A 26,671-nucleotide genomic window follows, 5' to 3' on the forward strand; every position below is an offset into this window, starting at 1 on the left:
TCTACCTTGAGTACAATATATCAAATCATTGTTAGGTTTCTAACCATCAGTCTGCCAGCCTGCATATTTACCTGCTAATACACTCAGTTGGACATTTGTACTCTACACACACTGACACATATCTTCATTTCACTACTGTAAAATATGATATATGGAGAGAGATATATTCATATCTATAAAATCATTAAAATGGGCAGACCAGGGGAAATGCCAAGTGTCTACCCCACACAGAATAGGCCCCACACACGCACACACATTAACACAGATGTACAGGTATGTTATTATTAATGTGTGTGTGCGCACACACTTTCATACCCACCCACATATGAACACCCGCTCCCTTATAAACGGCTATGGTGACTGCTTTGCCCCCGAGCATCCATTTAGGGACAGATTGCCTGTCATGGAATACGTATGGCGTATTCAAATAAGCCCTGCATGCACACACTGCATAGTTTAACTAGTCGTATAGCCTAAGATTGTTTTTTCTATAAAAACATGCAAATGTATGGACTTTGTGTTTACTAGTATTTGTAATTATTATATGCAGTAATAAACTGCAAAAGAGTGAAAGGAGTAATATTTAATAATGGTGTAATGAAATGCTGACCTAATCAAGTTGAAAGTTAATTAAGACTAATAACTAAACTGAAATGTTAATTTTGCATATGTTACTCTATAGCTCTTTTTGGCCTTTAAAGATAACTCAACTTTTCCTGTTTTACAAAAGATCATATTTTTAAAATTATTTTTCATATCCATCCTTCCATTTCCTATTTTTCCCCCCTTCATTCTTTTCTTGTAGTTGCTTAATTTATTTATTTTCTGCTCAGTAAAATTAAGTGTTTGGCCTTAGGTAAGTGATCCATCATATGTAGAGGGCCTGGCCCTAATGATGGCAGTTTTATACACTCACCCACCATTTCTCTTGCTCTCTCTCGCTTAGACAGACACATACACTTACTCTCTCATACAAAGGTCTGCAAACAGAGGAGTGCTAACTGCTAGTTGGTGAACAAGCGATCATCAATTTTTTTTCTTGTTTCCCATTTTTCTTTCTTTATCTCCCTTTCTCACTCCTGTTTTCATCGCAGGCCTTTCATGTGACCGCTGTGAGTTTGGTTATTGGAACCTTTCCCACCCAGACGGCTGCATGCCATGTGACTGTGACCCTCTGGGTTCCCTCAGTCCATTCTGTGAACCTGAGGGGGGCCAGTGTGAGTGCAAACCTGGCGTCGGTGGCCTGCGATGTGACTCATGCGGTAGAGGCCTGTTTGGTTTGAACCTGGAAGGATCTTGTGCCCCCTGCGACTGCTCACAGGAGGGGACAGTACCCGGGACAGACTGTGATCCTTACACAGGGCAGTGTGTGTGTAAGGCATGTATGACATTTTTACAATGTTTTAGACACTGACTTCCATAAAAATGGAAATAAAGCACAAATTGGAGTTAAAATTCAGTATTTTCTGTTGTAAAATGTTCTGCTTTGATCTTCTGATTATTAATATAATACTAATATAGATTAAATGATAGAAGCACAAAAAGGAAAATAATGCATTATTGCTAGTGTGTGTGTGTGTGTGTGTGTGTGTGTGTGTGTGTAGTCAGACAGACCGGTTTAATCCTTGGCTCCTGGCAAATTTTTTGTCCAATCCTGATACTTTAAGTTACAAGTTTAGTATGAAATCTTTTCTTTCCACATTTGTTCCATCTTTCTTTCTTCAGGAACATGTTGAAGGCCGTCGCTGTGATTCTTGCCGTCATAATTTTCACACCCTGGAGCAGCGAAACTCTCTGGGCTGTCTGCCGTGTGTGTGTGACATCAGTGGAACGGTTTCAGGGGGTGTGTGTGATATGCAGACCGGACAGTGCCCATGCAAGGAGGGAGTAGAGGGAGTGCAGTGCACCAACTGTGCTCACAACTACTATAACCAGACTTTAGACGTTGAGAGTAAGAGAACCCCAAACTGCAACTTAAATCCATGATTAGTTACACATTTATTTTTCACTCAATAATAAAACACTCAAATGAAACAAAATTGTTAACAAATTATTTAAAAAGTGCAAATTCATTCAGCCCTACTGATTTTGTTTTGTGTCCTATTAGAGGGCTTGTCCCACGGCTGTGTACCCTGTATGTGTCACCCTAAAGGAACAGTCAGCGGGTCAGTCTGCGACAGTGCCACAGGTCAATGTGTTTGTATCCCAACACGCTATGGAAAGGACTGCAGTAGCTGCCGACCTGGTGAGTTCAAAAGAAGGGATGAAAAAATGATAAGAAACTTTCACAAATAACTGTAGCATAAAAGTTCACCAATAAAATGACTCTGAATTTTGAAAAGGGGGGATGGGTGTTTCCGGTCTAAAGCTTTTGCGTTTTTCAGCCACTCTCTGCCAGGAATCAACCATAAGCATCACAGCGAATAAAATGAAGGAAAAAGCATCCTTCAGTTGTGCACCTGTTTGGGTTAGTGTTGCAGGACAAGAGGTTGCAGTTTACGTATAGTGTCAGTGAAGAAGAAGAGCCTTCATATCATTTTACAATGACAAGTTGGGAATTGATGTGTTGATTAAAATGTGTAAAAATAATGAATAAATAGATAATAAAGTAGACATAAAGATAGAAGCTGTCACATTCTTTGTGGGTATAAGGAAACAGATGTATAATTGTGCTATAATGTCTGATCATGCTGATATTTCAATGCATTTCCGCTTCCATTCCTGCAAGCTGACTGTTTTAATTTCCTTAACTGCCAACTCATGGCAGCCATTCAGTATTTCTTGCCCAAGTGGCTAAATAGAATATCTAATTTGTTTATCATCTGGCCGGCCTTGAGAAAAATAAACTGAATTGATTTGTGATTTGGAACCTTAGTGCTTAATGCAACCTCAGACACAGTTATTGGTTTTGTGTTAAATATTATTACAAATAAATGACAAACGGTGGCTCAGTTTAGTTATTAGCAGTGGCACCAAGTGGTTATTTCAAAATGATAGCAGTTGTGCTCAAAATCAATGAAATTTTGATGTCATTAGTGTAGTTCTGAAAAAAAAAAGAATCACAGTTGACATTGTTTGGCATATGCAACAGACAATTGTGCTCTTACAGGGTTTCTACCATTGTCTGTTTCTGTTTCTCACCGGAGTATCTCTCTATCAAAAAACTTTTGGGAAACAAATAAAAGGCGATAAAGGTCTGGATTAATTATTTTCGATGCAATATAACATGAATGCTTGAAGTTAAATCTTCCAATAGCAGATCCTGGTCTTAGAATGACAAATGTTGATGATGTTTTATAAAACATCAAGCATTATCATGTGGATTTTCAAAAAAGTAAAAAGAAAATTAAGCAAAGAATAAAGAAGCTAAATATTTTTTTACATTTCTGTTTACATTACATTTGTGGCAGCAGTAGCTGAATAGCTGATCAATAGCTGAGTCCATGGACTATTATACCGCCTAGGGACCGACTGGGGTTCCAGCACAGGAGCTGTTAAGGCAATCATCATGAGGAATATGAAATGTTTGAAAAATAATATCAACAGGGATGCGTTCAATTACACCGCCAATAGGACAAATCCAGAAAATCTTTGCCATCTCATACCACAATAACTGCATTCATTTTAGATTTAACCTCTACATTGTATCATATTTCAACCCAATATTCAATTCAATTCAATTTTATTTATACAGCACAAAAATCACAACAACAGTCACCTCAAGGTGCTTTATATTTTAAGGTAGACCCTACAATAATACATACTGAAAGAAAACTAACAATCATATGACGCCTTATGAGCAAGCACTTTGGTAACTGTGGGAAGGAAAAACTCCCTTTTAACAGGAGGAAACCTCCGGCAGAACCAGGCTCAGGGAGGGGCGGGGCCATCTTCAACGACAGGTTGGGAAGAGAGAAGGAAGACGGGATAAAAGGCATGCTGTGGAGCCAGAGATTAATAACAAGTATGATTCAATGCAGAGAGGTCTATTAACACATAGTAAGTGAGAAGGGTGACTGAAGAAGAAATACTCAGTGAATCATGGGAATCCCCCAGCAGCCTACACCTATTGCAACATAACTAAGGGAGGATTCAGGGTCATCTGATCCAGCTCTAACTATATGCTTTAGCAAAAATGAAAGTTTTAAGCCTGATCTTAAAAGTAGAGAGAACTGGAAGCTGGTTCCATTGAAGAGGGGCCTGAAAACTTAAGGCTCTGCCTTTTAAATATTCTAGGAACAACAGGTAAGCCTGCACAGATATCACAGGAAAGCGTGTAATAGACACACTGGTCCACTGCATGTATTTCACGCTTTGTTCCACTTCGTTGTGTTTAAATACGTTTCCTTTTTTAGTATAATTTTTTTACCTTTATCTATTTTGGTCTTTTAGTTATTGTATCAATGAGTTATATCTTGACTGCTGTAAGTCTCAACAAACTTTTAGGATAAATGAAGTTTCTTATTCTCAGTTTTGTTTATTATTCTTATTAAGGAAATGACCCTTGAGCTGTCAGACTCATATCAAAAGACTGCAGTGTATAATTAATTGCATACTCATTACTTTATGTTATACTTATCTTTTCGCAGGCTACTACTTTTCTCCGGATCAGGATACATGTTTGGAATGTGACTGCCACCCCATTGGAGCTTTGCATCGCAGTTGTGAAAGCCAGACTGGACAGTGTGTGTGTGCCCATCCCTCAGTGGGAGGCCGACGTTGTGACCAGTGTCGTGAGATGTTTTTTGGATTCAACCCTGGTCTGGGCACGTAAGTATAAGTTTGTTTCTATTAATTGCACCACTTGTATAAACACACACATCTCATGCACAAATTCAAACACAACAGCAGATGCAGTGTCTGTGAAGACAGTTTACAGATTGCTAGGCAGACATATGACTTACATGAGTTAAGAGCTGCTTTGACCTTTACCGCTCATGTCTCTACCTGCGGGCTGTCTTGCACACACACACACACACACACACACACACACACACACACACACACACACACACACACACACACACCTCAAACACTTATACACAAATGTTACTTTACACTTAACCTCCATGTGATGGTGGTACGCACATGCACATCCGTTCCTCTCGACAGGGTGTCACAGCAGATAGATGGTGCGCAAACTGTTTGACTAGTGATCCAGTATGTATGTGTTTGTGTGTGTGTTAGCTGACCTTGCCTGATTGCTGTATTCTCCAGTGTTAAAACATTAAAGGATGAGATCAGGCTGTGGCTGAGATCTCCTCACAGTAGAGAGGGATCGGACGATGGAGGGAGGAAAAGCAACAGTAATAGAGTTTACTTTGCAAGGACACTTGAAAAGAAAATCACATGGAAGAAAAGACTTGACTAATAAAACATAAGAGAGAAAAGCAGGGTTGGTGATGTGAGTTGAGTGGGTAATATCAGCGATGCGAAAAGAAAATCAGAGATGCTCAGACAGATTTTGCAAACGGCATTAATGAACAAAATCCAGAATTATCATTTAAACTGGTGTTGTTTGGTTGCTGGTTGTTTGTTTTTTTTCCGTATCACACTTGTAGAGAAAAAAAAGACTAGCCAAGTCATGAGTTATTACTCGTTAATCTTCTGCTGGTCTCTCCACTTGATAAATATCAAGTAACACATGTATTTTTACATGTGTTTAAATATGGATGCTCTTAAGCAAGACTTCTTGGATTTTTTTTTTTTTTTGAAGTAGTCTTCAGAAATAGTTCCCCTTGATTCTTAAAGAACAATCCAAAACTCTTGTTTAGATGTTCACTACCTTTTGTTCCATTCTCTGTCAGGATTATGGCACACTACTTGAATAATGTTGATTCCAGCTGTTGAGTAAGTCCAGGCTCAGGGGAGGCAAAAGGATCATCATCATGCTCAAAAATGAATCCACGTGGTTTCAGAATCTGACCGTATTTTTTTGTGTTTGTAATTCCATCCACTTTATTAATATCCACAACACCCCAGACTGAAATGTAGCTCCACAGCATCACAGAGCTTCCACTGTGTTTCACAGATGGCTGCAGACACTCACTGTTGTACCTCTTTCCTAATTTAAGGCAGTTACACGGGGTTGCAAAAAACCCAAAACAAAAAACGAAATTCAGAATTTCCAGGGTCTGAACTTGCCGTGTAACCTGTATACACAACTTTTTTGCTGAAAATTGGTCCCTGAAAAACTGTGGAAAAAAATGGAATTGGCATTATAACGTTAAATATAACTTATAACTTATTATTGATTCATAGGTCAGTATATAGTGGCTTAACAAACTGCAAAACATTCTACTGAAACAATCCAGAGGAAAATCTCCAGAAAGTTTGCAAACCTATTGCTGAAAAGCACTAGAAAAAAATTTAAATGGTCAAAAAATCAGGCCCCTTTAAAGAAATGACTAAAAAATTAGGTATAGCTCAAGGTTTTTGCAAAGTACTATATGTAAATGCAGAATCTCATGGTGATGCGAAGATATTTGGTACCATAAATTTTTTTGGTACTGCCTGTGTACCTGTCTCATGTTTGAGACTGGTTGCATAAAAGTAAACAAATGTCTCAATGACATTGTGCATGTTGCTGGAACATTTTCTCAAAAATTAAATAAATTGTACTTCTTTTTGCTATTCTGTTATTTATTTTTTACACAAACACCTTACTGTGTTAAAAATCTGGTTGAATGATATATGTTATATGCCGGTACTCTTAAATCCTCTCTCTCTCAGTAACGCACACATCCGGTACTTTGAAGGCTGATGAAAAAAGAAAGACTGGGTGTGATGTTGGTGTTTTCTTTCTCCTTGGGAATGGAGTGAAGGTCGAGTCACTATGGCATTTGTATGTGTGTGTATTTGTGCCTCCGTGTGTGTTTGTGGGAGCACCAGTTGACAGGACAAATTTGCGGCTCGTTATGAAGCTGTGGCTTTTCACACAGCAATAAAGAAGGTGCAGTGTTGTGTGTGCGTGCGTGCGTGCGTGCGTGCATGCGTGTGTGTGTAGTTTTGGGGGGGGGTCAACAGAGGGAGAGCAACTGAGAACATATGAGTACAATATGCTGTAGAATAAAAAAAAAAGCACACATGGATAATGTCTGTATGTGTGTGACAGTAACATGGTTTGTACAGTTTTACTCTGCTGGAGCGCTGTGCATGTGTGTGTGCATAAAATCCTCCTGCAAGCAGACTATTGTAAGTGTGTGTGTGTGTGTGTGTGTGTGTGTGTGTGTGTGTGTGTGTGTGTGTGTGCACGCGCGCGCGCGCGCACGGTCTGAGGTGTGAGGTAGCTGGCCGGATGATCACCCACTTCCCATCCCCTGTGAGGGTAACACCACACTGCTGACCCAGACACATGCACCGCCAGACACACACACACACATATAGTCACAAGCGCTCACACTTCGACAACTTGAGGAGAAATGCAGCTTTTTTGGCAAAGTTAGCTTCACAGCTACTATATAAGGTGGTGGGTGGGCTAGATGGCAGTGAGAGTCTCGCTCACAGTGTTAGGGAAAAGATCCACCACCTTTCATTCTCACACATGCCCAGTTGTCTTTGAGCAAACTTTTGCAGCTAGATTTAACAATGCACTTTGCTTTCTTTTGTACCCCACCCCAATACAGAAACACACCCGGTCAATAGTATTAACAAAATTACATTTTTTTCCCTACTGTGCAGTTATCAAACTACAGAGTGTGAATTTTATTATGTCACTTAAAATCATTTTAATGATCAAGAGGTTTTTTATGCCAGTGGTTATGTTGTGTATTGATTTTTTTTGTCTTTGCATGTTACTGTGAACCATATCTTTTTAGTTATAAAAGAAAGTGAGATTTCTTTGTTTTTCTTCTCTTTTTAATAAACAGATGCCATCCTTGTGCATGTGATCCAGTGGGGAGCATCAATGGTTCGTGCCATCCGGACACAGGGATCTGTGCATGTAAGCTGTTGGTAACTGGAGATAAATGTGATTTATGTCAACTTGGGGCAAGTCATTTCGATCCTGGGAACCACTTTGGCTGCACTAAAGGTCTGTTTTACGTGTTAATAAACACACACATCAGAGCACCAACATGCCAGTAATCAGCCAGTAATCCTCAGTACATCAGTGTGAAAGTTAACATAGTACTTTTTCTAAGTTTTAATTTGTATTTTGTGTGTTTATTTATATACTTGTTTTTGTCTCTTTCTGGGCAGCACCCTCCCAGCAGCCTGCACCAGTAGGTGATGCACTCAGTTACTCATCTATTCGTCTTTCTTGGCATCCACCGGACTCCCCAAACTCTCACATACTCAACTACACACTCATTAGGGATGGACAGTCAGTGCATACTGTCCAAAGTCGCTATCCTTTTAGTATGTATCGACACAGCGTATCACACACATGTAAATATTCTCTGGTCTTTCTCCTCCCTAAATTAATTTCCTACCTATTCCTTTGTTCTTTCCATTTTAAGGCCCTGAATCTTTTGAAGACATTAGTCTGTCTCCCTTCACCAACTACTCTTACTGGCTTCTAACAGCTAATGTAGCTGGTGCGACAACAAGTGCATCAGCTTCATATCGAACTTTAGGTGCACCACCTGAAGCAGACCAGCTCCATTTAAATCTTGTGGGAAGACCAGGTCCAACTAGTGCTAGCTTTAACTGGAGCACACCACGAAATGATACAGGCCCAGTGGAGAGGTAAGTAAAAAGGGAAAAGAGGGAGGTGTGGTTAAAGACTTAGAGGCATACCGCTTAGGATGGAAAAGAAACATATGAGTCTTTAAATGCACAAACCATTTTCAGCTGTCACAAATGTGGTAGAAGAAACTGGGATGTGATTTGCACCAGCAGCCTGCTTCCATAGCTTTAAATCACTGTCTTTATTTTGAACCAGTGACCGTACAGTTTACGTGGTATGCATCTTATCCTGTAGGCCTCTGTGATGTTCCAGCACTAGTTTTAACTGAAAGATGTTGAGTGATTGTGAGCAATGAAGAAATACAGACAAAAAGAAATACTTATTACTGTTGTTGTCACACATAGGTTTGTGTTATCCTCCATGGAGTCATCCAGTGAAGCAGAGCCTGCCATTCACTACACAGGCTTATCTACAGAAGCTGTGTCAAGTGGTTTAAAGCCCTTCACCCAATATACTGTAATACTAGAGGTAGGTATGACAAATGTCCACTGTTTATGGCACAACTGAGTACAAAGATATGTATTAATCAGCGACAATGTTACAACCACCTGACTAATGTGGTGTAGGTCCTCCTCATGTTCCCAAAAAAGGTCTAAACTGTGATGCAATCTCATATGTCCCATTGTATCAGGCAACTGGTCCTGTAACTTTGGAGTTGAGGCACCCAATGATTAGACTCCTTGAACTCTTTGTCTTGTCCTATTTTATTACCCTGCTGTAAAAAACAATCAGAAAACAACATTTCCAAGAAGGGGTATTCATAGAATCCAGTCATTAGGGATTGGTTTTACAAAACCTTTGAAAACTTTTCAATTCAATTCAGTTTTATTTAAATAGTGCCAAATCACAACAACAGTTGTCTCAAGGCACTTTACATTGTAATGTAAAGACCGTACAATAATACAAAGAAAACAGAGAAAACCCCATTTTACCCCCTATGAGCAAGCGCTTTGGCGATAGTGGGAGGGAAAACCTCCCTTTTGACAGGAAGACACCTCCCGCCGAACCAGGCTCAGGGAGGGGCAGCTCTCTGCTACATCTGCTTCACATTTCTTTGCTCTCAAATAGGAGCACCTTTTTCCCTTTTTATGTTGAGTGTCACTGGTTAATCAGTTTTTGTGAAGCAGTCTGCATTAAACTAAACAAGAAACAGGTGTAACCTTAGAAACCAGTTATTATTGTGAAACCGGCCCCCGATTTTGCTACCTTCTTCCATTTCCATTATTCTTTCAAGATACTTACATGCCTGTAACGGTGCTTTCAGTGGGACAGCGTTCTGACACCATTCTGTCTTAGCCAGTATTAAGGGTTTCTGTCATTTGTGCAGTTCCTCTGTGAGATTGAACCACTTATGTCAGCCTTTACTTCACACATGAATCAATGGGACTTCTATGCTAGTGACACAGTCACTGGTTCATCAGTTGGAGCACCATGGTAGTTACTACACACTGCATTTACGGACCACCACACAAGGCTTGCTATTTAAATATACCGTACTCTTTCCCAGAACCATCACAGTTGTTCACCCATCTGTGTTTTTAATGTTGTGGCTGATGGTAGCTATAGCTTTAAAATAATATAGAAAGTAAGCTTGAACTACTTTTTAAAAATATTTATATTTACATATTTACATTATTTACAGACTAAAAAATAACAATGAAAACTGTTTAACCTTTTCAACAGGCGTGTTCTTCTGGGGGATGCACTTCTAGCCCACCACTGTCTCTTCTGACAGCCTCTGCCCCCCCACAAAACCAGCCCCCTCCTAGAATCACTGCCATAGGACCTCATACTCTGCATGCTTCTTGGGAGCCCCCCAGTGAGCCTAATGGTATGACCACAAATATACACACTCGTATGGTAATCTCATCTAATGTGTAATACTTACTTTTCTGCTTTTTATCCATTTTACATTATTCCTTGTTCTTCTGTCACACCAACTCTCTTCTTGTACTCTTTCACTTTATCTATAACTCTTCTCTGTGATTTTCTCTTGTCCATCCTGGTCACTCCCAACGTAACCCTTAGCATTCTGCAGCAGTATCACTGTCTACATACCATGCATCATAGAAGGTCTCACTGCCAAGAGAAAAAAATTGCTTATAGCTTTGCAATTAAGAATACATTGTTTATTTTAAGTAAATAACAATTGCATTATAATGTTAATGCCTGTTTCAAAATTAATAATACAGTAGAATAAATGACACACATTTTGTACATGAAACACTTACCTAGTGGCAAAGCTTCAGGGCTGTGTCATTCAAGACACATGAGAGTCAACTTAAACCAACTCACACACACACAAATGCACACACACACACAGAAATACACACTGAACTGGAACTGCCTTTTGTAAATCCAGAGAGCTTTGTATTGGCTCTAAGGCTCAGTGTAAAACAAAGCCCTCTAACCTGGGTTTCTCTCTGCCTGTGTCTCTTTTTTCCCTCCCCATCTGTTGATCTGTTTCCCTCGCAGTGTCATATAAAGCTCACTTAATATGGTTTTGTGTGTCATTTCATTGTCATTAGTTAATCATTTAGCATCCTTCTCACCTCTCCATTTTGATTTTGTTCTCTGTCCTTATCAGGCAATCTTTATGTTAGTTCTCCATTTCAGTCGTCCCAGCTCCGTGCATTCAAAGTGAAGCATTCAATGAGAAGTCAAGTTAAAGTAACTCTTTTATAATACGGCTATTCTTGCCTGTGTGGTCAGTGCTTCTGTGGAAATAATAAGAAACTGAAGTGGTGTTCGGGTGGAAATGATCAGTTTTAAAATGCACACATCTGCCTACACCAGTTTTTGTTTTTCCTCATTGAGTTGAGGGACAGACATCATAACGTGCATCTGGTTAGCAGTATTGCTAAGACCTGCTCAGTACTTATTTGCAAATGTGGAGCCTCTCCATAATGGTGGGTTTGTACTTTATTTTTTGCTGTGTAACATGTCTTCTGCTTTTTGGCGCTTTTTGGCACTACTTTTTGCACAAGTTTTTCATTTTTATTTAATTTTATAATTGTATATAAGCTTTTAATTTTTTCAATGAACTTGGAGAGTAAATACTGCTAAAGAATGAATATATCTATTATAGATTTTCTATTTTCCAACATTTAATGATCTACTAGTGATGCAGAGGGATTTTCAGTAAAGTTATTAGGAGTTCCAGAGAGTAGTTTGATTGGCTAAGGATAGTTAACTGTTGTTAAGATTTCTAATAAACTAAATTTGTTGCAGTTGTAGAAGCTACACTTTTTATATAATACATAATACCTAATCATTTAAAGTATAAAGAATAAAAACCTACGTGACATCAAAGAACAGTAAAGGAAAGAAGTAAGAGCATGTTAAGCTCAGGGCAAACAAAGCTGCCAAAACAGACATTTGCATTACCGTATTTGTTTTTATTTATAATTTATATTTCTATCATTTGAAGTGTTATTTTATAACCACAACAATTGAAAACCTTTAATCGTACACAGAGGATTTGTAGATTTCATACTTGTTTTCATGGTGCTCTCTCCTCATTTTAACACAATGTTGTTTTCATTTCAACAAGTCGTCAACAAAACTGCATTGCATCCATTACTATTTACTAATTGTATTCTATGTTGTTTTTTTTTTACTTCAACATTTGTAGTAATCACGATATGAATTTGAAAGGACTATTGTTACTATTACTAACAATAACTAAAGTGTTGTGTTAGAGCACAAATAAACTGTGCAGACAGTATTTTCTTAACAAACCCTGCAGCTGCAGCTGTTGCTTTCCTTCTTTAATTTCCTAAATAATTGTTTCGATGAAGAGCTTTTGTTTTAGCAGACATCAGAGGTAATCTCAGAGACTGATTTAACATTTGTTTTCTTTTTATACAGGTGTTATCACAAAGTATGAGGTCTTTCTCCGTGGGCCAGTGGAGTCACAGAACCTTTCGAGTCTTGCTATTGAAAAGAGGGTGTTTTTCAGCTCTGGTTGGCTGGATCCAAGTGTCTCCTTAAGTTCCAACATAGCCAATAAAAGCTTAATGTCACCCCCTGAGACCAGTACTAATGTAACTGGTCTAGAGGCTTTTTCAACATACCAGATGAGAGTTGTAAGCACCAATATTGCAGGAAGTTGTACATCTGGGTGGACCTCAGCACGCACCATGGAGGGAGGTTTGTATATCTCGTGTTCATGATTTCAACAGCTGACTTTTACTCACTGGGTGTATTTACAGTAAGTTAAGGAATCAGGGAAATAACCAAGTAAAATCTAGTTAGGCACTGTAGCTGTGTGAAACAAAAGCCTTCAGTGGTTAATGTTTTCTGGGCAATTATCAGAAAGGGGCTTGCCCAAAGATGGCAGTTCCATTTCAGTGTTAACGGGCTGACTTTTATCCAGCTGGCAACCATCAATGACGCAGTGGTGTGTCCAGTATGGATTTTTTAAGCTAGGTTTTCCTTTCATGGCCTTCCATGGCTGAATCAGAAAAATCCGATTCTGTATTACACCTATATTCAGACAAAATGATTCGCATTCAGACACTCCAAAGAGCTTGCTTAAAATTTAAATGAGTTAAATTTTTAACTTATGATGTTAAATTAAGGCCTGTCAATAACTGATGGACCCCAGATCTAAAAACAAATTGGAATTGAGTGACATTTTGGTTAAAATGTAGCTACACACCAGATGCCATTGCTGTTGGTTAAATGATCTTTTGTACTATATTAAAATTAGTGAGTATTTGTGAGATAGATTGTAGAAAAAGAAAGCAGGGAAGGAAGGAGGAAAGAAAAACTGTGTGTGGGGGAGGGGAAACTCATTAAGGTATTTGAATTTCAAAGGGATGATATGGCTCATTAGGACTAAATGATTGCCTCCAACGTCACTCTAAGCTATGTGTCTGGATAACAAGCATATGATAACACCATTTTGAATGTGGGATGTGTGTCAGTGTTGGTGCGCGTACATGGGCTGAGTTAGAAAGAAAGAATATGACTGTGGTTATGTCTACCGTGAATCACATTTCACAGCATATTTCACAGTTAGATGGCATCAACAGCAGAATAAAGAATCCTTCTCTCTAATCTGTCATGTAATAGTGGCTATCACAACCATAGAATTATGAAATACTTAAATCCATTAAGACCACATAATATCCACTAACCTCTCTGAATATGTCTTTTTGTTAGAATACAGAAGTTCATGTGAGGCAGCAGTGCTAACCCCTGCATCACTATGCCACTTCAAGAGTTGGCTTAATAAACATAAAAGGCTGTTAATGAATACCTAAAAGTGACTTTAGAAGCAAACCTAAAATTAGATAACAAGTGATATAAGTTGGGGCTTGATTTGTTAAGAACAGAAACACAAAGCCAAGGTATTTATAAAACACTTGTTCCTAATCTTACAAACAAAGACATAACTATAACCAAACACCAGCACTACACATACAATAAAAGAAGCAGCAAATGAATGAATGAATTACTAAAAAAGCAGTAGTTGCACAGAAAATATCCATCATATCAAGCGGTTTGGAATTGTATTTGTACTGATATAATACAGAACAAGGTTAGTTACCACTTGCATGTCTGAGAGGCAAAATCATGAATTTTTCAAAACCATCCTGAGGAGGACAGACCTTTGACCGTTGTTATCCTGGAGTATTGTGTTCTCCATGTTTGTTGGGAAAGTGATGCAACAGTGTATTTAAACTTTCAAACACATGTTACAGGTCTAACAAACTTGAAAATGAATATTTACTATGGCCACCTTTATTTCTCAAAGCAGCCTGAGCTCTCTTAGGTAAGCGTCCTTGTTATTTCTTGAAGTAAACTTCAGGAATTGCTTTCCAGGCTTCTTGAAGGACTTTCCAAAGTTCTTCTTTGGATGTTGGCAGCTTTTTGTTCCGTTCTCTATCATGATGATCCCACACTGCTTCATTAATGTTGAGGTCCAGGCTCTGGGGAGGCCAGTCCATGACTGATAGTATTCCACTGTGTGTTTTTCTAGGCAGGCATGCTTTTACAGCATTGGCCGTGTTTGGGATCATTGTCATACTAAAAAATGAAGTGTTTGCCAATCAGAGGCTTTCCAGATGGTATTGCATGCTTGATCAAAATCTGATGGTACTTTTCTGCATTCAGCACCACTGACTGGATTGCAGCCCCAGACCATGACAGAACCCAGGCTTATCGCCAAGATTCTGATTTTGGATGGGCTAGCGTAATTTGGGCTTTTAATTAAGGTAGTTAATGTTTTTAATACTACTGATTCTATTTATTACAAGCAGGTACATGTATGTGTATAAATTAAGAAAATATTGCTTGATCTTGATTATAATTTTTCATGGGTTTTATATATAGCAAGATAGCCTATCCAATCATTTAAACAGAAATCCAGTTGTAATAAGATAAAAAAAAAATATTTGAATGATCACTGTCATATAAAGAAGAGAGAAACAAGGAGAGGACAAAAGAGACTATTGAGTGAGCTACAGTACATTGACTCAAAGGGAGCAGTATTTTTTTTTTATATAGATTCAACTAAAGAAATTGGACAAATTATGTCTTTTGTGACAGGCTCCTTGTAACAAAGTGTCTAAAGATACTTTTTATATATTGGGTTATGTTTAGCTAAGTTGCCTACCTGTGTAGACACAACTCTGGTTCATCCCTTCAGTTAGGTGCCTTTTTATGATTGAATCAGGTCATTGTTAAGTGGGTTAGAAACGAGAAATATTCCTATAAAAATGGTCATGTGCAAGGAGTGTACTGAAAATTAGTGAAAAATTAGTGAAACCCCCTCACTTGAAACTGTACTTGGTGTCTGCTGTGCTGCAAATTGCTGATTTGCTAAGTATTTACCCGGCTGTAAAATTATTTTTTTGCATTGGTGACTTTGTTTTCAGTTTGTTACAAGTTTGTAAGCTACATAAGAAGAAATTAGCAGGAAAGAGCTGTTGTTCAGAGAGCAGGTTGCGGTCTTCCTCGGTGTAAATGTCTCTGATTAAAACCTTTATAATGCTGCTTTATACATAATTTTGGCTGCATTGAAATTAAATCTGTATACAGATAGACAAATGCCTAATCTACAGACCCCCTGAAAAGTCACAATGTGTATTAGAGTGTTAGCTTGCAATCAGATTTACTTTACCCTGTAATAACTTGTGTGTTAGCTTAGGATATGCTTATGCTCTTTGTGCTCTCTGTAAATAGCTGATCTGTGGCATGGAGGTCTGATAATGAAAACGGTGCAATATGTGTTTCCAGTGCCAGAGTTTATGGCTCCTCCAGAAGTGTCCGCACTGTCGTCTACCAGTCTTAAAGTAACCTGGAGCACTGCTGAAGACCACGGGGTCATCGCCAGAGGACAGGTGACAGAATATCGAGTCAACCTGGTAACCGAACAGACCAACAATCCATATGCCCCTCCGGTTATTAGTCAGGTAAGCACATTCACACATAAAATTGGAAATAATTGCCAGGACAACCTACCAAAAAAAAAAAGAGCTTACCTGGCAGAAATGTAATATACAGCAAATGACATTTATTTTGAAGATAAATGCTTTCGTATTAGGTCATTTTCACTAACTTTTCACAATGTAGGGATTTTCTAAAAACAAAAACAAATGGGATAGTCTCTTTGTTCTCTTCTGTTTCTGTTTTTATATTCCTTGTCCCTGTGTTTTGCAGGTGTTGCATAGAGTGGGCCCATCATCCCATCCAGTTTACGTAGTGAAAGGATTGAAACCTTATCACGTGTACAACTTCACTGTTACACTCTGCACAAAAGCAGGTTGCATTACCAGTCTGCCAAGCACTGGATGGACCTTACCAGCAGGTAGAGCATAAAGATTTATGCAAAACACACACAGACATAAACAAATGCACGCTTCTCGGCAATAATGAAATACTGATAGTTCCCAAATATTGTCCTTTTTAAAGTATAATAATAATAATAATAATAATAATGGATACTTTATTGATCCCCATGGGGAAATTACTTGTTTTTCTCTGCATTTGACCCATTCACTCAGTAATAATAGTAGTTATTTTACATAGTGTGGTGTTTGCATAACAACTGCAAAACAAACCTCTGACATATGCACACACAAACAGACACACACACCCAAAAGCACTCAGTCAGTCATCGGGTACTTGAGTGGCGACAGCATTGGTCATGTTAACTAGGGGGGATATTCATGGTGCACGGCAGTAAAAACAATTTACTGTTAATTACAAGGAGAAAAATGTGGCGTAGCACACACTTCCTGCTGGCCATGAATCAAACACACACAGAATTACAGAAACACATATACAATCCCTCTCGCTCTTCTGTGGATTTATAACCTTTATGGAAGTAGGATGAATTAGCTATGTTTAATAACTCAGGCACAAATCTCTGGTGCCTAGATGAGCACTAATTGATCAGTGGACGGTGACATGGACACACACAGAATACTGATTTAATGTCTTTTTCTGTCTGTCTTGATAGTCTGTTGCTTTCTCAGCCCCCCCCCCCCCCCCCCCCCCCCCCCCCCCCGTCCATCTTTCACTTGCTATCTGCTGGGCTCTTTCACTCACACACAAATAGCACATGGCAGCAGAGGAACATGAATCACTCTGAAATATACATATTGCACTCAGAGGCGCACTTGACCGTGCAACACACTTTTCCATCTGTTCACTCACGGTGTCTACGCTTGCTGCTCATGTTATGTTTTTGTCTTTTTTGTTTTGTTTATCTCTTTAGGTGAATAGACAATGGGCGCGCAGAGTTGTAAAACAAAAACCTTTCATCTATAAATACTTGCTTAGGGAATTCAGCTTTTGAACATATTCTGAACAGCTACATCTGTTGACATAGGGAATATTTTCATTTCATACAATTCTCAAAAAGTCATTCCTTGTGTTTATTGTGATGAATGATGCTTCATATTGTAATTGGTGGACTTTTTAAATGTATTTTTAATGGCTACATCTGTTGACACAGCGACAATGTTTATTTTAAGTGATTCCAAAGACTTCTCTTGACTGTAATACAGTACAGTTCAATATGGCTTATTGTACCCAGTTGACTTTTTGAATGTATTTTTAACAGCCACATCTGTTGCCACCGTTTTGTTTCATCCAACGCCAAAGATGTCTTTTGTTTCAACTATAAGAAATGATAATGGCATATGCCGTTTAGCAGATTTTTAATTTTTTTTTAATCTCAAAACAATTTGCATAGCGTTTGCTCCTCCACTGGGTGTTAAGCTTCTGCTGCATCAGATTACTTTTTTTCTTCTTTCAGTTTAGCAATAATCTTTGCACTTGACAAAAAATATTTAACAATAATCTTTAAGACCTCAATCTAACATGCACTGGGCGAATACTGTTACATTCCTTTATAAAAACATGGTAGCATATCAGTAGGGAGTTGTAATTAGAAGAATTATACAAATTCTGAAAAGCTGCTGGCGTCTTTTTATTTTTGTTTGGTTTTACTTCAAATGCATCTGTTGGAAAAGCTTCTTTTTGCATGCTGTTGTTAGTTGTCTACAGTTATGTACTTTTTGGACCACTAATAACCCCATTAGAAGTCTACTGCCAAAATAAAGAGGTTTTTATAAGGCTGGTGGGGTATTGTCGTCAAACATATGGACACCCACGTTTGTCAATATGATAACTTGAGAATGAGGCAGCGTAGGATTTTGGTAGGTGCAGCTACTAAAAGTCTTGAACGAGTTCAAGTCAGAGTGACCTTAACCTCAAGGTCAGAGGTCAAGTTTTCTGAAAATCTTGTGAACACAATAAATTGAGAAAGATGCCATCTAGGATTTTCTAATTGACACTATAGGTAGATCTAATAAAAATCTCAGACGAGTTCAAATCTCAGTGACCTCAACCTCAAGGTCAGAGGTCAACTTTTCTGAAAATCACCTAGAATCTTTAAATTTATGTCATAGATGCTGGAGAGGCTGGGGGTTAGCACTTTTTTATTAATCTTTTTTTTTTTTCGTCATTGGAGCTCTTTCCCAGCCTGTAAAATCTGGATTGACTCATTGCTTTCTGCTCTGCTTCTTGTATCCCCCTGCAGAGACAATCTTGGATTATACATATGTGCACATCTTAAAATTTGCCCTTCTAATAAAGAAGTGCCTCAGCACTGGCTACAGCACAATTAATAAAAACCCTTCCTATTTGGGACACCAAACTGTTTGTTGACTGAAACCTTCTTTAGTCAACAAAAAGGTCTCCAGCTTTTCTCTTGCAAGCTGAATGAAAGGAACATGACCTGAAAAAACCTCTGTAGTAGAAATATCTTCACATTCAGTGGTACTCCTCATAAGGTGTACTTGAGCATGATACAGATGCTCTGATAAATCTTCCACACATGACGCTGGGCCATTAGAGCCAGCTACCATCTGCTGTAAGTGAACAGACAGCATCTGTGAATCCACCGGAGTTACACCGAAGCACATGACTAAACATTAGCGCGCACACTGAGACAGACGTAACGACTCAAGGAAAGAGGTCTCCTGTCCACCTGTGTTGATGCATTTGCAATTGTTTCAGTGTGTGTGTATCTTCCCACAAAGTTATTGATCACAAAGTAAAGTGAGTGGCTAATCAGGGTCTGATGGTGATGTTTTATGTATCCTACATCCATAAAGTCTTGTTCTACAAGACATGCACACAGAGACACATACACACGTGCACTCACACTGTAACACCACTCAACAGAACAGGAACTTTATTGATTTACGCATAATTGGCCTGAGGCCCTTCTTGAGAAGAGAAATATGCATGGCAAGGGATCGCCATGTCAATAAGTGGTGTGCTTATGTGCGTGGTGTAACTGTATGCTAAGAGCCTGTTAAGACATGTCAGTTGCTGTAAAAACAGGAAACACACACGCACACGCACAATTGCTCCTGGGAGCTGGCCCATGATTTAGCTGCTTCATTACCATGTCGGCAGCTAAAATTAACCTTTCTGGTGGACTGTTAACCTTGTGTGTGTATGTGTGGTGTGTTTTTCCGTATACTCATCATAAAGCAAGTGGGTTTTGTCAAACTTGATGTGTCATAATGTTAAGTTAATTTCACTAAATGAACAAGCAGATACAATAAATGAATACATGACATGCAGAAAATATACAACCAGATTGTACAATCAGCCTGGTCAGTAACAAAGAAACTGTCTTTCATGATTCAAACATGAACACACACTCAAACTCTATCAACAACGATAACACTATCCTATAGTTCTGTCACATTTGAAATGTTTTTCTCTAATATGGACATCTGTGTCCAGGTTTTATTGTGTTTTAGACTTGTGTCGAAATACATTGCTGGGAACTAATATTAATTTATGCTAGTAGATATTATCCCCAGTAATGCAATAACTGATTAAGTGATCAAAGAACATAAGCTGCTGGATGACATTTGACATGTTGGTGCACAAATAGAGAGGGCATGTTAACTGGCTGCTACCTCTAACCTGCCTGTTAAACACGCATTTCAAGAAGAAGAAACGTGGGTCATATATAAGGAGGAAGGTGCATTCAGGTAAATTATGTCTACATTATCTGGGGGAAATGTAGCTAGGCAGCATCAGATGTTAGTCTGTATGATGGCTCTAGGTATCAAGAAGAGGAAGCGAGTGAAGGCAGAGGAAGAATGTCGTTCAGAGTTTGGCGAGTAGTTGATACAGGCTCTGTGTGGTAAGGAAGAGTCACCAGATGACAAAGAAAGCATAGTCAGGGGTGCACATAAGTGGTTCGCAGGTGCACATGTGCTGTCAAAATAAAAGACGCGCACCAGATAAGAAGTTGCAACGCGCGTTTGCGTACATAAGATTTTCTGGAGAAGAACAGACATTTGTTTAGAACTCTTAAAGATGTCGAAGAAGCTCCTTTAAGCAATTACTTTGGTGTTCCTCCACCTCCAAAGAAATGTCAGAAGGAGTCCGAACCGCAAAGGATGCGCGAATTCTCGGAAAAGTGGTTGCAGGAGGTGAGCTGGCTTCAAACAAATGCCAGCTCGCCTCCTGCAACCACTTTTCCGAGAATACACATTCTGTCAAATGGACAGAAAGGAAACAGAAGACAATGAGATTTGGCAGTGGAATGAGGAAGTACAAGAACTTATTCAAATGAAGAGGTTAGCAAATAAACAGTGGGATAGTCAAGGGGATGAAGAAAGTAGCAGGAGGTGACAAAGGCTTACAGTGGGTTGTATGTGAAGCTGGACACTGAAAGAAAAACAAGAGAAGAGGAAATGGAAACGTCTAAGAGGGAGGGCAGTGGACTTTTTAACTAGATTTTTGAATACTGTGTGAATTTTGACGGGATAGCAGCAAGGGTAAAGGGTTTATAAGTTGTGAGACCTGTTATAATGTGTAGTTTGGAGATAGTGACACAAAAAAAGACAAGAAGCCAAACTGGAGGTGGCAAAGTTGAAGATGCAAAAATTTTCATTGGGAGTGAACAAAACGGACAAGGCTAGAAATGAGTATAGACAATGTAGGAGAAGCAAGGTTGAGATGGTTTGGACATGTATAGAGAAGGGTTAATGGGTATAAAGGTGACTTAAGTGGCTTTGAACATTGCATGGTTTTTGATGTCAGAAGGGCTTTTCTGAGTACTGCTAATTTACTGTGATTTTTATGCAAAATAACTTCTTGGATTCACAGAGAATGGTCAGAAAGAGAGAGAATATCCAGTGAGTGGCAGTCCTCTGGGTGAAAATCCCTTGATGATTCCAGAGGATCATTAAACTTACTTTCATATTGATGTTGTGCTGTTTTGCTGCTAATGTACAAATCTTTTTATTAACATAAAGTTGGTCCTCCTTAGTTGGAGGTGGGCTAAAAAATTGACAGTTGCCACTTTTTGATAAGATATAAGACAGACCAACAATTCACACTTAGAATAATAAGCATGCCTTTTGATTGTGGCAGGAATTACCAGAGCCACAGGAAGAACATGGAAGCTCTGCGCAGAAAGGCAGGCAGATTCAAACCCCTGCATCACTATTCTACCCACTCATATCAAGAAGGAAAATTTATTTACCAACATGGCATACATAAAAAAATTTATTAATTAATTAATAGTACACCACAGTGTAAAGCAAGGGCCATGTTGTATATGTGTGTGCCACTGACAGTGTTCTAAATGTCACACTAGCTCAATATCAATAGACTGGTAAGCTATCGATTGGCAGTAATTTATGGTTTGATGTGCCAAGATGAGGCGCCAAACAAGCTGTCCACTTTGCTTTTAAGGGCTCTGTTAGAAGTCACACTAAAGATAATCCGCATGGTTGTCACTGAAAGCTAATTTACTCCTACCACGAACCATTTAGACAATTACTGAAACACACCCACACATCTAAAGAGAAACACTACAATGAAAGGACACTTAATGCACACACACACACACACACACATCTTTCCCATCTCTACACCGGTCTATCACTTGCTATGCTTTTCCTCCATTCCTATAAATCTGTCCTCCCTATATCAGCTAGTCTCTGGTAGATTTATTTATGTTATGTATTAAAACTGCTTCTCCAGTACCTTACAGTATGTTTCAAAGAGACATTTAATTTAACACCTTGAGTGAGCGAAGGAAATTAAATTGATCTTCTATTAAATGAAAATGGGACTTTTGTGTAGCCTGAAAGAAATAAGCTTCTACTGAAGGAAAGCCCAATCACACAAGATGTATTTATTCTTAATGTGTATGAATGTTTTTTGGGTAAATTAGCTGTGGTTAGCTTTTTACATAGACATTTTTTTGCAGAGAAACAATGTATTACAACACCACAGCTCTGTAGTAAAAGAGCACTGATACTGAACTGGCCTGCCTTCAGTCCAAACCTGCCACCCGTTGAGAACATTTAGTTTAATTTGCAAATAAAAAACTTGACAGAAGATGCCCTGACTGTTGAGCAACTGAAATTCTATATCAAGCAAGAGTGGGAAACCATTTCGCTTTCAAAACCACACCAATTGTCTTCTTCATTATTAAACACTTGGAAAATGTTCAAAGAAGAGGTCCTACCAAATAAAAAATAAGCACACACCTTTTTCAAATTTTTTTGAAAAGTTTCATCATTTACAATACAATGGCTTCATATTTCATTGATTTAACATTCACTTTCTGTTCATCCTTTCCGTTTCTTTACTTTCTGCTTCTCAGCACCTTCAGGATTGTCTTCACCTCGATTATATCCAGAAAATGAAACTACCATTCAGATAGAGTGGGACCCCCCTGCCCAACTTAATGGACCATACCCTCTATATCAGGTAAGAGCACTGCCCTACACTCAATTCAATTCAATTTTATTTATACAACGCAAAAATCACAACAACAGTAGTGTCAAGGTTCTTTATATTGTATAGTAAAGACCCCACAATAATACAAAGAAAACAGAGAAAATCCCAACAATCATATGACCCCCTATAAGCAAGCACTTTGGCGACAGTGGGAAGGAAAAACTCCCTTTTAACAAGAAGACACCTCTGGCAGAACCAGGCTCAGGGAGGGGCGGCCATCTGCCACGACCGGTTGGGGGTGATTGGATAAAGACAGGACAAAAAATATGCTGTCGAAGAGAGACAGAGATTAACAATAACTAATAATTAAATGCAGAGAGGTTTATAAACACACTCAAGAAGAAGAAGGACTCAGTGCATCATGGGAATCCCACAGCAACCTAGACACATGATCCAACCCTAACTACATGCTTTATCAAAAAGGAAAGTTTTAAGCCTAATCTTAAAAATAGAGAGGGTTTCAGTCTCTCGAATCCAAACTGGAAGCTGGTTCCACAGAAAGGGGACCTAAAGCCTGAAGGCTCTCACTCCTATTCTACTTTTACATACTCCAGGAACCACAAGTACGCCTGCAGGTTATATGATACTATGAGGTCATCAAGGGTGTCTGTCTTTGTTTGCAGCTAAACAGAAATTCACAGTAATAAATAACTGTTTTCATCTATTGCCTTGCCTAGACCCATGCTAGCCACAAGCATGACTGTAGATATGGCCTAAATTAAGTTGAAAAGTTGGCACTCATGTGTGTGGTTCCCAGGGGCTAAAGCTAATGCTACCAGCATGTCAGTGTTTTAAAGTCTAAATCATTCCATACTTGAACAAAGTTAGCTAAGATTCTGTGTTTTCTCACTGGCACAGACTACATTACTTTCTTTTCATGCTGGAAGTGAGAAATAACCCCAGTGTGTGTCTTTGTTTGTCATCTCATCATTCACACTGTGTGTACGTAGAAATCATGAGAACTTCCTGCCTATGATTCCACTGTTTATTCTCTGCCACACAGGTTATGTCTAAAATAGAGGAATAATATTTCTGATACTGAGATTCATGGGAAGTAGTAAGAAAGAGGATCTGTGCCATGTTGAGAGTGCAAGCCCACATGGCCCTAAGTGTTTTAATGGATTTGATATACACATGGTCATCTAAAAACAAAAAAAAATCTGCTCAGTTTATTATTTTTGGAAAATTTTAGTATGTGATTTTATACTAAACATAATTAACTACAATTTATGACTGCAGTTATAATTTGAGTACTACCACTATGCTAGATACCAGATATTTATACATTATCATATTTTGGTTTTTTGAGGTGGAAAGGTCAGATGTCTCTCTCTCTGACCCGCAAGATCCAGTTGTCAGAGGAACAAGATTTTCTGGAAACAGTTACTATCAGTTCCCCAGTGACATCCTTCCCAGCAACACCGATTTTACAGGTAAGAAATTATGTTTAGATGAGTGCAGGTGTCTGTCTATTAGTAAATAGACGGTATGTATATGTGCATTTCTGTGTACTGTGCATGGGAGTATGTGACAGGGTGTGTACATACGTCCCTGTGTTTTTTAGTGTACAGTGACTGCACTGTCTCTTCTTCTCAGTGTTCAAGTGACATTCCTTTAGAATGACTTCCCCAGTCATCTTAAAGGACAATTATCTTTCTGTTTACCAGCATCATTAGAGGGCTGAGCTGCACAGCCAAACATGTTCTGCTTCATCTGAGAACATCACCCAGTCTGACGCTCATAATTAATGACTGCTGATACTAATCAGTGGGATTTGAGCAAGCAAAGCTCTATGATGCCACTTGAGATTACTTCACTGTCCCACACAAACCTTTTGTCACCAGTAATGTATTTTGGTGTTAAGAGAATACCTTTCCAAGATATTTTAATACTGTGTCATAAAAAGTAAAGAAAAAAAAATCTGTGGCCAAGCAGTTTTTCCTAAATGTATGACATATTTCTGGCTTTGAGTAGATTAAAGTTTTCAAATGTGATTCCCTCTATAATCCAATTTTGCTTGATCTAAAATACCAAAGTACAGTATGTTTGCAGTCCATAAAGTAGGCATCCATGTACTCCACATCTTCCATGTTCATGTTCTGAATCTGAAGTTTTAATAGACTTTGTTATGGAGACATATCATATGAAACACTCAGAGAGCAGGCTGGTGTTGCTTTTGCCTTCACTTCAATACTAAATAAGTAGTAACTCAATCCTAGAAGTAAGCTTAATTATTGTGATTGATCAACAAATTCGGCAATCATTTAACATGAAATTCACATTTCCCACAACATTTAATTTCTTATAATGGTTGATTAGACTACTGTGAGAAGGATGTTCTGTTTAGGCTGTACACATTTGTAAAAATTCAAATATTATAAGCTATTTTAGTATATATATATATTTTTTTGATTTTGTAATTGCTTGTTCTTTCCATGCATATACTAAAAGGATGAGTAGTCTCTAAATGTTATGACTAATGCCGGTGTTAACATAGATGTGGCTGAACACAGTGTAAGTAAAACAATATTTATTAAATATAATTTATAAAGCTCACAGTTCAGACAGGATATTTTAAGTATATCTCTGGTCTCCTTTTTGACTTCTGCTGCTTTAATTTACTTCCTTAACATGTCATTTTGTGTACTGTGTTTTATTTTTGCAAACAATTGGTTATTAATATTAATACTGCTTTATTTCATGTTTTTCATGAAAGGCAATTGAATTCTTAAAATACTGAGCGAGTGCGCGGTCAGAAAAACCCGACCAACCTGTCTCCTATATTGTTTTGTTGCTTCTTAATTTTACTTACTGAGTCGTGTATTTTTATCCCAAAGCAAGGAATTCAAATTTTTGATCTCATCATTGCTTCTCCAGTACAAAGGTAAATAGATCTCTCTAAATGCTGCCAGCAAATAGATGATGATTTTTTGTTATTGAGGGGCGCTTCTCATCTCCTCTGCTCTCCTCCTTCATAAAGGGTAATGGATCAGACAATCACTTTCAGACCGGATCTATTCTGGACCATCAATGTGTCGGCAGTCCTCAAACCATCGCCCTTTTACAACCATCAATACTAATAGCATCATCTACAGACAATTATTCCCATCGAAGCGCACGGAACAGCGAACAAATCAAAGCCAAATTAGATTATGAATGTAATGCAGTGTAATGCCCCCTCGAGAGTCAATTGATCAAAAAGGGGAGACTCGTCAATCGTTTTGTCTTGTGGAAACCTTGCAACTCAAGCAATGACAAATGTAACATTTTTCTATGTGCTGAATGTTTGCACAATATTTATCTGTTCAGGTGGACTGCGCCATACCCCACGACGCATGTCACAAAGATTTTATAAAGTGTTCCTTAGAATTGACGTCCTTTTACATCTAAAGGGAACTTTTTGTTTTGGCCTAGCAGCATTGATGCCTCAGAAGATCGTGATGTGCCTTCTATATGAAACAACAAATCATAATTTTTCTCTGTCAGCGTCATACATCATCTTAGGAATATTAATATTTATTGAGGTTCCTCAAGCTTTCTATATCCTACATGCAAACTAAGGGCACATCATTGAGCAGGGTCAATATTCTACATGTTAAATCTTAGTTAAGGTTGAGGTTATCTAGCATGTATTTGCCCTTTCACCTGTTACCTTATGGCCACTTTATTAAAAAA

At 38.5% G+C, this 26,671-nt stretch overlaps 1 protein-coding gene across 7 annotated transcripts in view; it reads left to right on the forward strand.

Annotated features, from left to right (window-relative positions):
• Nucleotides 1–26,671, forward strand: part of ush2a (Usher syndrome 2A (autosomal recessive, mild)) — a 215,815-nt gene that overhangs the window by 55,546 nt on the left and 133,598 nt on the right. For all 7 annotated transcript variants that reach the window (XM_076881888.1, XM_076881902.1, XM_014413372.3 and 4 more), the window contains 14 exons: nucleotides 1,095–1,378; nucleotides 1,726–1,951; nucleotides 2,108–2,245; nucleotides 4,590–4,770; nucleotides 7,869–8,032; nucleotides 8,200–8,358; nucleotides 8,460–8,688; nucleotides 9,034–9,157; nucleotides 10,373–10,520; nucleotides 12,560–12,841; nucleotides 15,938–16,113; nucleotides 16,361–16,508; nucleotides 22,860–22,966; nucleotides 24,306–24,429. In XM_076881888.1, coding sequence (XP_076738003.1) covers nucleotides 1,095–1,378; nucleotides 1,726–1,951; nucleotides 2,108–2,245; nucleotides 4,590–4,770; nucleotides 7,869–8,032; nucleotides 8,200–8,358; nucleotides 8,460–8,688; nucleotides 9,034–9,157; nucleotides 10,373–10,520; nucleotides 12,560–12,841; nucleotides 15,938–16,113; nucleotides 16,361–16,508; nucleotides 22,860–22,966; nucleotides 24,306–24,429 — 2,490 coding nt within the window. The remainder of the gene's footprint in view (nucleotides 1–1,094; nucleotides 1,379–1,725; nucleotides 1,952–2,107; nucleotides 2,246–4,589; nucleotides 4,771–7,868; nucleotides 8,033–8,199; nucleotides 8,359–8,459; nucleotides 8,689–9,033; nucleotides 9,158–10,372; nucleotides 10,521–12,559; nucleotides 12,842–15,937; nucleotides 16,114–16,360; nucleotides 16,509–22,859; nucleotides 22,967–24,305; nucleotides 24,430–26,671) is intronic.

This window comes from Maylandia zebra, linkage group LG1 (genome assembly GCF_041146795.1).
Source record: "Maylandia zebra isolate NMK-2024a linkage group LG1, Mzebra_GT3a, whole genome shotgun sequence".
NCBI classification, from domain to species: domain Eukaryota; kingdom Metazoa; phylum Chordata; class Actinopteri; order Cichliformes; family Cichlidae; genus Maylandia; species Maylandia zebra.